Below are 12,727 nucleotides of genomic sequence, written 5' to 3'. Positions count from 1 at the left end.
GAAGTGTCAATCCTACAGCAATCTATAGCAGACTCTAGGCGAAACTTTGCAAAGCTACTGCTTTTCCTCTGAACTATTGAAAACACTTTCTGACCAGCAGCATGCATTCTGCTACTGTGAATGGAAGTACTCTGAGTAACTCCTGAGTCAGGAGGACTGCTACACAAGACCTTTTGCAAAGTTGGATGTTGATACCCATCAGTGGTACACCCATCAGGGAGTTCATCAGTTTAATAAGTATAAGGGTTTCATCTCAGTCCCAAGAGGAGCAAAATAAAAGTCCACCTAGACAGAGCCACCCTCGCCTGGGTAAGCCTTATACAACTGAGGTACAGCAGGTTCCTCAGAGGTTGCCAGTCGTGCATCTCATCACAGTTTGAGATTGAGGGTATTTTTGCAGAGGTTTTTATCATCCTTGTGATTCAGGCAAATAAGCCAAGTGCCTCAATTCCTGGGACACTGCATGCCCAGAGCTTACAGTTACAGAGGACTGGTTGTGCTCGCCAGTCCTTGGCTTAGGAAACCCAGGTCACCAAGCCAGCCCCAGCAAACGAACGCTGAGCTTCTTGAGGTGGGAAGCTACGACTGACCTGCCAGTAGGATCTGTCCTGATCGAGGAATAATGTTGGCTAGGTTAGTCATTCTCTGTCAGGTGTTAAGGTGCTTTCAAATTTGGCTGGAGAAAAGACAGACCAGTTGGCCCACACCATATCAACAATGGGGATGAACCACCAGAAAGCCAGTGCTCTTATAGGGCATTTCCAGCTGAACAATGCATAACACAGGAGGAAATGGAGAAGATGCTGCAAGATGACATCACTGAACTTTCATAAAGTTCTTGGTCTCTTCTGTGGTCTTGGTGAAAAACAATGATGGCACATGGCATTTCTACATTGAGCACCAATGACTGAACAAAATCACGAAAATCCATTGCCGCATATTGATGACACCCTAGACTGTTCGAAAGCAACAAAAAATTTCTCCACTATGGATAAGCATCAGGCTGCTGGCAAATCAAAGTTGACAAGGCTGACTGGGAAAAGATTGCTTCACAGCTGCTCGCAGCCTCTATGAATTTAAGGTCACACCATTTGAACTCCGTAAGGCTCCAGCCACCTTTGAACATATGATTGACATCCAGCATCAACATCTTAAGTGAATGACATGTAATTGCTATTTGAGGGACACTATCATTTTCTTGGAGACATTTTAAATACATCTAGGCTGTCTGACAATTGTGTTGATGTGTATTCAGACTGCAGGCATCAAAGGAATAAAAATCCTTAGGCGTGTAGTGGATGGCAATAAGAGTCTGTCCCAATCCAGAGAAAATAAAGGGCAGTAACTGATTTTCCAACTTCTCGACATATTCATGGTGTGAGAAACGTTCTTTGAATTGGTTGTACTACAGGTGATACATAAAGGATTTCTGCACCAAGGCACATCCCTTACTAGAACTACTGCAGGGAAATGCCAAATATTCACGGAACAAAGTGCAGGAAAGATCTTTCCTTGCCCTTAAGCAGGCACTAATATCTTATCAAGTCATGGCACCATTGCCAATGCTAGCAGTGTTGGAATAGGGTCAGTTCTAGTACAAATTCAGGGAGGTGTTGAAAAGGTAACAGCTTAGGCTTCCATAGTACTCTTCAAGTCTGAGATGACCCACTCTACAACCATTAAAGAGAGCCTTGCAGTTGGTTTGGCCATAAATAAGTTCCAGACATAGTTATTTGGTAAATCATTCATTATAAAATTATTGAAAAAATGTTTAGATCATAATGGTTACTTTATTTAAAATGACCGGTCTCAGCCTAGTGTTAGATCATCTTCAGAACAGCACCATCTGCTAAAGTTGAAAATGTCCGGAACAGTCAGCAACCCCCCAGTCACTGAAACTGTACATTAACATGGCTTACAAGATTGCTGTTCCTCCGAAAATGTTACCCCAAAAAATTGCAGAGGTCCTTGTAGAAGACACCATTTTGGAGCATGGGTGATCTGTGATCATGGAAAATGTTTCCACTTGAGACTAGTATTGGAGGTAACTTCATGTTGTAACATCACCCAAAGGATGAAAGCTGCCTTACCATTTACAGAAAAATATCCTCCCAGATGCTTAAACAAGTCATTGGCAGGTATGCTTTCCACACATGCTGATGTCAAATGGATGCTACTCAGACTGACTATGTGAAATCTCTCATCACAAGGACCAAAGAAGCAAGGCAGCTGGCTTGCATATAGAAATTGGATGCCCCGAAGAAAGACCTAGAGCAACTTCAAGCAGCGGCTTGATTTGGTATGGACTTTTCTGTCCGTGCAGTCAGTGGGACTATCAGAAAAGTTACTAAAGTACTACTTTGGGCCATATATGCTCTTTTACTTTTAGTAATGATTACGACCCTTCGCCAAGAAGACAAGGTGAAGAGATTTTATCCATGTCCTCCATATTACAGTCCTGTTACAGTCCAGGTAAATCTGTAATGCTGATTCAGAAGCAGCAGGTTTCTTCACAGAGGCACTATTAATGAATATATGTATCATAGCAATAACAAACATGACTTATGGCACACAGATTGCTACTTAGCGTAGAGAATACACATCAAGATGCGGATGGGCACAATTAAAAGACACTCACATACAGCTTTTGGCTACAGCCCCTATCAGTAAAACACACACACACACACACACACACACACACAAAAGTAGCAAGCACACCTCACACATCTATGGCCACCAACCCCGGCATCTTGGGCCGGAATCATGCTGGAGTTGTGAGTGCGTGAGGTATGCTTGCTTGCTTTAGTGTGTGTGTGTGTGTGTGTGTGTGTTTTACTGCCGAAGGCTATGGCCAAAACCTGTATGTGAGTGTCCTTTAATTATGCCTGTCTGCAACTTTTGACATGTCTTCTTTATGGTAAGTAGCAATCTGTCTTTTCCTACATTGCTGATATTCCTACCTGGAATTTCCATTGTAGATTTATGGAACATAGTACTTTATAGAGTACTATGAAGAATACATTGTGTGTAGCACTAAACACACCGAATGGACAACAGTGATACAATTACAGAAAAGGCCGAGTATTCATTTGCAGTCACTTTAAATAATACTGTTTCTTTAGTGGCTCGCCAGAGTGTGGCAGGGGGTGGACCCAGGTGATCTCTATAAGAAGGCATGAGAACTGTATGGACGTGCCACCTTGGAATGTACATCATTCCTCCCTTCCAAGGGTGGGAAATGGCATACATGAAAACACCACGCACAGAAAAATATGCATGGTACAGAAAAAATGCATGGTACTGAAAAAAAAAGCACTGGTACTGAAAAAAAAGCACTGGTACCGAAAAAAAAACACTGTTACTAAAAAATGCAATAGTACTGAAAAAAAGCAATGGTACCGATGTAAAAAAAAAAAAGGCACTGATTTCAAGGCACTGAGATTACGTGCCTCGGAAAACACCAATGACTGTGCTGACATCCATTTCATCACACGATGAATGTGGCTGCTGTAGAATGTGGCAGGCAGGCAATGGTGAGTAGGGGTGGAAGTGATGAGGGGGCTGTTTGGTGCACCATTCCCCCTCTCGTCTGAGGCTGCAGGGCATGACTGGGGACAGCATCTCCATAGCAATGTCCTCGTAGAGGTCAGTGGTTGGTGCCAGAGGTGTCAGTGGGCGTGTCATAGGCAATGGCCACACAGGACCCAGCCATGGATACGACGGCGGCTGCGGCAGCAGGTGCAGCGGGAGCTGCACAAATGACGGCAGCTGAGGAGTGGGGGTGGGGGCAGAAATCTCAGACAATGATTTGCCAGGCAGTGACTCCTGCTGCAACACGACAGGACCATCTGCGACACAGGGACAGGCATTGGCGGGAGGGGGGCACTCCAGAAAAGATCCCACTGTGCGTGGCTGTAGATGGTCGAAGTGATGTGAGTCCACACATCAGGAGTGCAGACAATGCTCAGGCACCAGCCCCAGTGACACAACGATGGCAAGAGCCCATTTCAGCCAGCAGCTGAAACCACGAATCCAGACAGGCGTATCTGGCCATCATAGAGCTGGTGACAGTGGTGGATGCAGTATCGGATGCAGCAGATGAAGGAGGGTCCAAACAGAAGTAAATTCTCAAGAAACAAATGGGGGGCCTTTAGTGGTAACCATGGTATACCGAAGTCCCTCAGTTGCAAAACTCTTAAAGCGGAAATAGTGGCCACCGTGGATGTGGACGGACAATGCACCATGTAGGGAACATGGCATTGTCATCCACTACAATGAGCCAGTAGTGATTTAGGAAGGGTCCAGCAAAATCGGCACGTAGACACTCCCAAGGGCACTGTGGCATCGGCCTGGGGCAAAAAGCAACCCGCAGTGCCACCTGTTGCTGAACACAGTGTGCGCAAGCAGCGATAAGTCGTGTGATGTCTCCATCTACGCACGGTGGATACACATGTCAGCGAGCCAAAGCTTTGGTGCAAGAGGTCCCCCAATGACCAAAATGCAGAAGCTGCAGAACAGGAAGCAGGAATCGCAAGCTGGGGAGCAGCATCCCCCATAGGTAACAAAGGAATGCCGTCAAATGGCCCAGGGGTTTTTCCAGCCACTGGAACTGCACAAAAGAGAGGAAGTGACTATGTACAGAATCCATGGTGACAGTCAATGCTATCGTGGCATTAATGACAGGAAAACAGTTGATCGCATTTGGTTCTCAGTTTCAATCTGCCCTGTGTCAGACCACTTCCACACCAGATTAGCATCTCTTGTCGCTTACAGATGTCTCGCAGCATGCTTTTGGCATGGTGTTGATTCACAAATATGTGGACGGGACTGAACAACACATTGTTCACGCTTCTAAGACTTTAACTCTACTCAGCAGCCATATTCTCAGATTGAAAAACAGGCTTTAGTGGTTGTGTTCGCCCTCAAGAAATTTCATTTATTCTTGTATGGTTCTTAGTTCCATTTAATTATGGATCACAAGCCTTTGGTTGCTCTTTTTAACCCTTCACCTTCTGTATCCGACAAGGCAGTGCATCGTTTACAGTATGGGCTCTCTTCCTCTCCCATTATCACTATTAGATCAATTAGCAGCCGAAGGCACAACATGCCAGTGCCAATGCCTTGTCTCACCTTCCAGTCGCTCGGACTCAATGTTTGAGCATGATGAGTTGCTCTGTTTCTATTTAGATACTGAGAACCAAACGTGATCAATGGTTTTCCTGTAATTAATGCGACAATAGCATCGACTGTCACCATGGATCCTGTACATAGACTTCATCAGTATGGTGGAAACATCCACTTGCAGTGTATACAAAATGGCAATAATGTTACAACTACAAACACATAAAAAAAGAAAAGATACAAGAATGTCTCACTCCAACAATAAAATGAAACTAATGAGACAACCGTGGTAAACAGGAAGTTTAGGGTGAGAACGAAGCTAAACATATGAAAATACAAAACACCACACCATCCCAAAACAAATATTTTAAAAAAGAATTCTCAACTTACAACATAATGCTACAGCCACAAAGTCAACAGCAATTGTACGCTTCACTCTGCCTACAAAGCTCAAATGAAGCATACAATACCAAAAAATCAATATCTGCAATTCTGAAAAGCAGAATCAAACATTTCCCTTGACTTATACAGCTCAAATGAAACCCTCAATACCAAGAAACCCACACCCACAGCTCCAAAAAGTGAAATTGGACATCTACCTTGACCTATATAGGCCTAGCTCAAATGCAGCTCTCGATATCTACTGGCACACCATAAAAATAAAATGAATGAATAAATAAAAACACAAACTTCACACACCTATTCAACTCACAAAACCCAAAAACCCCATACTCACCAGATCAATTAAAACAGAACTGAAATAATGTGCGTGCGCACGCACACACACACACACACACACACACACACACACACACACACACACACACACACAATGACAAACACCAAACTAATCACACCTAACAAAAATGCCAAACACTCAGGAGAGAAAAACCCATAACTCACTGAAAACAATGAAAACACTTCCAATTACAAGTTATAGACTCAAATAAACCCAAGTTACCACAGCAACAACCAAGACTCAAATGAACACACTACCGCACATTAAACTGAACACATCAACATCTATCACTGGAGAGCGCCATCGAATTAAACAACATGACATCTACCAATACAACCAACTCAAAAACACCACACCACGGGTAAAAGCAGACATATGGAATCAGACGCTTCCAATGACCTCCTAACAAAGGTTGAAACAGGCAAGATTCAGAATTATTATGGTGTGGTAGCCTAATTAGGAATAACCAAAACAATGTTGAAGCAATGAGAAGAGATACAGTCCTGGAATGTTTTAACCGTGTATCTGTATGGTAATGGACATTAGTTTCTTGTATGTAAAACAAATTCACTTCTCCTCAAAAACACATTTTTTTTTAATTTCCGAGGCACTTTTCTCAAAAAAAAAGACTGATAATAGCATCAGACTTTCAGTACCTCTTGTTAATAAAAGAATGATTGATTAAAATGTGGCCTATAGTGAGAACAAGAACAAAAAAAAATGGTTCAAATGGCTCTGATCACTATGGAACTTAACATCTGTGGTTGTCAGTCCCCTAGAACTTAGAACTACTTAAACCTAACTAACCTACGGACATCACACACATCCATGCCCGAGGCAGGATTCAAACCTGCGACCGCAGCGGAGAACAAGAACAAATTTACAAGTTATTTATAAGAAATATAACTTATTGTCTTTCACAACAAAAAAAACATTACTCATAACGAAAAATTACAGTAAAAAATCTTTATCTGATTTGCAGATGATGTTTCTTCAGAAATTGTACCTGAAGTTTGCTCATCTTAATATTGATTTCCTATGGAACGTTCCCTCGTGACTGTGTCACCTAAAGCGAGGAATCAAGCAGATCTCTACATGCCACTCCGGTGTAGGGAATGTGAAGACAGAATTAAACTAATGACAGAACCATTTATGCAATCACTCGCGTCAACCTAAACCTAACATTACCAGATGTTACATTCACTTGGTAACATAACAATGAGGCATGAGACACCATAAATGCACATACAGTAGCGAAATTGACACACTATTTCTATTGCATCTATATAATTTTTTGAAATGCAAACTGTGGTCACAGACTGACTGGTCGGGTAGTCCAAGGTTTAGCTCAGGTTGAGATGTGACTGAGTTAGTGGCTGACTGAGAGCTGACCAAGGCATTAATCTGACAATGTGGATTTCGACGAATGAGTTTCTATGGATTTTTGTCTTGGTTACGTCTTGAAAAATCAAATGAACACAAAAATAAACATTATCTTCCTACTCATATTTAATTGCGAAAACTTATTGCATATCCAGTACATTACGAGTTCACACCGACAAAAAAAAAGTATATACGTACCTCACCCAAGAATATGGTATTCAAAAGCTCATCCACATTTTCATCACTTTTCATCATGTTTGACTTGGTACTTGTTATTTTTACAATTTTAGCCTTTCATTCCGTACTATCTTTAGTATTATCCTCATTTCTTTAACATTATTTACTGACGAAATTAATAATTTTATATTTAAGTTCGAAGAAATCGCACAAACTCTTAAGTACCATTTGTTAATATCGGTTCTTTTCCCATTTTAAACATAAACAACATTCGACACTGTTACTATTTCACGTTTCGCGGCAGTACGTACTACAGCTGTTCTTGCAAATGACTACATTTGTCCAGTATCATCTTTGCTGTACGACAATTGTTTGACTTTGTTACTCTGTTATCTTTGCGAAAGTTCAGTGTTTTTATGTTCCCAGAGCGGCTTGTTTACATTTCTTCGAAGTCCATACTGTGTTGTGATTACTGAAGTATGGCAGCTATAAGAAAACTGCTGTCTGTGCATCATATTCTCCGAAACGGCGACCTACTAGCAATAACCCAGCGTAAGTTCTTAAGCAGGCCACTTCTGTCCTGATTGTGCCGATTTTCAGTTTTCTTGCCGTAGGGTTGCATAAGTAATAAAGAAAGAGATGTCACCTGTCAACAATAAAACGTAAGAGAGAAACAAAAGATAGAACCTCCGGTGCAGGACATTGGCAGTAAAGACACTTTTTGTGACTTTACCGTAATACATGATACGTCCTCTTTAAAGCAAGAAATATGAGTTGAACGCTTTGTCGATGTCATTAAAGACGAACCACATATTGAGATTGGGTGAGTCTGAGAGAAAAAATAAGCTGTGGCCTTTTCAAAGGAACAGTCTATGCATTCGGCAGAAGGGACGTTGGAGAAGTATGGGAAGTATAGATCTGAAGAGCTCCATGCGCAAATTTGAATACCGGCCCCAGAAATGGAACGCAAATGCCTTTAATCGTGAAGCCACGCTCTTTATATTTTTTCGATTGTGATATATGCCCATGTATTTTCCTGTAGATCATGTTTTATTTTTCCGTTCCAGCTGTGAAGAGGAGATGAACCATTTTAATACAGTGCCTCTGATTTATTTATTTTTGTTCCTTCATCCAATGATCATATCACAGTTAGGCCTATATAGTATTTGTCGAGGTAAAAAGGTGTCCATACTTGGGCAAAAAATTACACAAATCATACATAACATGCTTTAAGAGAATAGGACAGAGAGCTTATGGGGATGACACAGCTGTTGCCTGTCCGGAGGACCATCTCAGCATTTGCCTAAGCAAGCTAGGAAAACTGAAAAACCCACTGATACTTTTCCTACAGTATTTCGTGGTCCACAATTTCATATTCCTTTCCAAAGTCTTTCCTAAGTAGCTACAACTTGTGTGGTATTTTGTAGATCTTAGATGGTAATTTAGGTAATCAGAGGGTTGTTGTTTTTGTCGAAAAATTTTGGTAACCTGTAATACATTATTTTTTTGTGATACTCCCAGAGCCTGATAATGAGAGTATCTGTAGTTTTCTAGATTTGATTTGACACCTGTCTTACAAAGTTTTGCCATTTTGGTAATTTGTACATGGTCAGGGAATGTGTTTGTCAGAAAATGTGAATTTACTATATCTCATAGAGGTACTGAAATGTATGTAATGCACTGCTTTTTAGGATAATCTGTAAAGTCGGTGCTAGAAGTCATTTTCTTAATTTTTTTTTTTTTTTTTTGGAATTTCAATGTTGTTTCATTTGGAATTATCAGTATGTAGAATAAAGAGATGCAAAGTGTACTTTGCATGTCCCATGTGATGTTAGTCCCCCTCTGCTCCGAAATCTTGTTTATGGTGACTGACAAATCATTAGTCTAGCCCAAACCATAGGCTATGTTAGAAGACTACAACTTTGTTTACTGTTGGGGAGCCCAGTGAATCTGAAATTGAAATAATGGCTTTGGAAACTTATTTATCTGTAGCTTAGCATGATGTCATTTTCATGTACAGTATTTAATGTGCTTCACATATTTAATACACTTTTTGTTACAAAAATTAAAACTCTTGCATAAATTCAGAAAAAAATCTATTAGACAAAAAACATATCACCAAAGATTATTTTGGTGCATAATTTTGCAGCAGGCAGTCTGTTGTACATAATCCACTATAGCTCAAGAGGAATTTTTATGTTTGTAATTACAATACCATTACAGAAGCATCTGTTTCCACCTTTCTGCTTTGACCAATGACACCATCAATATGATGGAAACTGCTATTTCAAGTGTACACAAAATGATAATGACATCACTACATACAAATGCCAACAAATGTGGACAAAAATAAAAATGAGACAATAACATTGCACTCCAAAAATAAAATGAAACTAACTCTATAACCATGGAAAATTGGGAGTGTACAGCAACAACAACACTGCACCATCCCAAAACAAATACTATAAAAAAATGGAAATTACAACTTCCTGCTACACCAACAAAACTACAGGAATTCTACATTTTCCTTTAGATTTGAGATATGCAGCTCAACTAAAAAAAAAAAAAAAACAACATCTATAACACCAAAAAGTGGAATTGGACATTTAACTTTACCTCTATCACTCAACTACATATAAGGATACCAAAAAAACCAGATCCTACAACTCCAAAAAGTGGAACCAAAACCTCAACAACTCAAAAATCTGAATACCTATACACTACAGCAATTAAAACACACCTGACCAATTATAAATATGCAACACAAAACTACTATAGAAGAAAACCAAAACAAAAATTCCTTACCAACAAAAGCTTATGGCAATACCACCTAGGTTGTGCTCCCCTCATCCCAACACACACACACACACACACACACACACACACACACAAAAAAAAATATGTCCCATGTCCCTGGTCCGAGACACTGGAACTCTTGTCAACCTCATGTTGTTGCCACAAATGTGACAACATATTCAGCAATAAGACCGAGCATCTGCAGAAACTATATGTCAGACATCATATTGTCAACTATGTTAGAACCTAATGATACACTTGTGAGCTTCACTGTCATATCCATAACTAATAAAAAGCAGTAAAAAAAATTAGGCTTCTTTCTGCACAACTACATTCAAATCCATCACTAGAGGGCCCGATAAAATACAGCAACATGACATCTACAAACAAAACAAATTTAAAAACTCTGCACCATAGTGACATCACATACACCACCACCATCATGTCACAGGTCAAAGCAGGAGTAGAATCAGACACTTCAATTGACCCGGAAAAATGACATTCACTATTTCATATTAAAACTCTCTTTAGCACAAAAAGAGGCGCAATGATGCTACAAAAAATTTTGATTACTGACCCAGTGAAATAAAATTTCTGGCAGACAGAAAGGTAAGGCCTGAAAACAAACTGAAAAAGTGTTTCCTTGACAACTCGTCATATTCAGTAGAAGAATTTCTGTTGTTGTAGTGTGTAAAAAGTGGTGAATAGGAATTACTAACTTACATCTGTATACATTAAGAAAAAATGTTCAGCATGTGGCCACATTTACAAATTAATTTGTAATGTAAGATGACTGGTTCGACATTATTAGATTTATTGTGCAAAGTAATCCATGGGACATGAACCTAAGTAGCTATAAATATGTATTGTACATAACCTATAAAAATGTCAGGTGGCACTACTACGTAATCATTATTATTATTATTATTATTATTATTATTATTATGTACCTGCGTACATAGCTGCTCATGGCGCCCTGTTTGGGTTTCTTCTCGTTTCAGTCTCGTACGGATATGTATGTTGTAACCATAGAGAAGACCGATGACATAGTTATCACTTCTTTATTTGTTTAGGACAAGTTCTGGACTCTAGTTATTATAAGTATAATGTCATGTGTGGATCAACTCTTAATTATCCTTTTAAGGCACTTTGAATAAAGCACCGTTGCTGCTTGGGTGCATGTTACACCTTTGGTGGTACAGAGCTTTACCACATACACTAAATCCAAATAACCTTCCTTAAAAATTCCTATAAATGCACCCATGCTGCTTATCTCAAAAAGTGTAGAAGTTCCCTTAGTACAAAAGTTTTAAGAACCAGATCACTACTGCTCCTAAGAAGAGTATACAAAACATACAAAGCTATATTTACATATTAACCTACTTAAGTCAGTGTAGGCAACGAAATATCCCTTGTTATTAGGCTAGTTTCCTCGTCAGACACTTGTGAGATGCATTAGAGCTTTTGGAGGTAAGTAATGCATTTATTGTTTATGTGACTGCTACCAAACTGAAGGAGTTAAGTGTTTTGAACAGTTAACAACCTTTTGTTGTTGGTCATTCTATTATTAATTACTTATTGTTCCATGCATGTAGACTAGCATACAACATCTGGATGCTTGTATCTTTGTTATTCAGATGCTTGTATCTTTGTTATTCAGTTATTGACTTAGCATACAGACTAAATCATCAAAGTTGGTATGTTCATTTATTTTGCTACTTTGGAGGATACCTCGAAACCAACAGTATCCGGCTTCTGTAGCTACTGTCAAAATGCTCCTTTTTTCTTGAGAAAAATGCTCCCAGACAACAATTTAACTTTCTGCAGCAGTGATGTCCCTATATGCACAATTTTTCCGTTATTCCCATTTAGACATAGGTCATCCTTTTTCTGTAGGTCCGCTATCCTATTCACCACACCACACATATATGTAAATTAGGGTACAGTGTCCTGTTTAATACTACCTACAACTCTACCTTCTTCTTCTCCTCTAAATATTCTGAAGTAATATACTCCTGTTGTATTCTGAATCCATACGTGGTTTCTGAGCTTCCTTGTGTGATATATTCATTGTACCCCTCTGTACATAATCGCTTCTTACCAACCTATGTGCTGTTGTAACTCTGTATGCACTCATGTACAAGATGTTCTAATAATACACAGCAATATTTCAGAGTGAGGTTCAGCACATGTAGGAGATATGGAAGTCGGTTACCTAGTTCGTGAGAAACACCAGATGATTTTTTACAATGATGCACCCAGTTTACTACCGCATGAGATGTGTTCAAAATGCCCACTGTCTGCGAGTATGCAGTCTTCATGTCATCACAGTAAGGTACAAACATGAGCACCATCAAAGACTGTGCTACCACATTAGTAACTTGAGGAGGAAATAAGGCCAAAATTTACCCCCAAGCAGTAGTAGAAGTGAAGTTAGAGAATAAGGTGCATTCTTCAATTTCTGCATGTTGAATATAAAATTCTATGGAATACCTAGACAGCAAATAATAT

The 12,727-nt window shown here is 39.7% G+C and overlaps 2 protein-coding genes across 6 annotated transcripts in view; one reads left to right on the top strand and one right to left on the bottom strand.

Annotated features, from left to right (window-relative positions):
• The window catches only part of LOC126419921 (zinc finger CCHC domain-containing protein 17-like), a 63,447-nt gene extending 55,669 nt beyond the window's left edge, over positions 1-7,778 (bottom strand). For 2 of the 4 annotated variants that reach the window (XM_050087202.1, XM_050087205.1), the window contains exon 1: positions 7,442-7,778. In XM_050087202.1, the coding sequence (XP_049943159.1) occupies positions 7,442-7,498 (57 nt within the window). In that variant the 5' untranslated portion in view covers positions 7,499-7,778. The remainder of the gene's footprint in view (positions 1-7,441) is intronic. The other 2 variants (XM_050087203.1, XM_050087204.1) reach the window with 2 other exon arrangements.
• Positions 7,779-7,814: 36 nt separating this feature from the next.
• LOC126419919 (39S ribosomal protein L44, mitochondrial) overlaps positions 7,815-12,727 on the top strand; it is a 55,390-nt gene continuing 50,477 nt past the window's right edge. The window contains exon 1 of one of the 2 annotated variants that reach the window (XM_050087200.1): positions 7,815-7,972. In XM_050087200.1, the coding sequence (XP_049943157.1) occupies positions 7,900-7,972 (73 nt within the window). In that variant the 5' untranslated portion in view covers positions 7,815-7,899. Of the gene's footprint in view, positions 7,973-8,092; positions 8,244-12,727 lie in introns of those variants that run through there. The other variant, XM_050087201.1, reaches the window with a different exon arrangement.

The sequence above is a fragment of the Schistocerca serialis genome, chromosome 9 (genome assembly GCF_023864345.2).
Source record: "Schistocerca serialis cubense isolate TAMUIC-IGC-003099 chromosome 9, iqSchSeri2.2, whole genome shotgun sequence".
In the NCBI taxonomy this organism is placed as follows: Eukaryota; Metazoa; Arthropoda; class Insecta; order Orthoptera; family Acrididae; genus Schistocerca; species Schistocerca serialis.
Note: the sequence above shows the minus strand (reverse complement) of the source record. Positions and strands in the feature narration are given on the sequence as shown.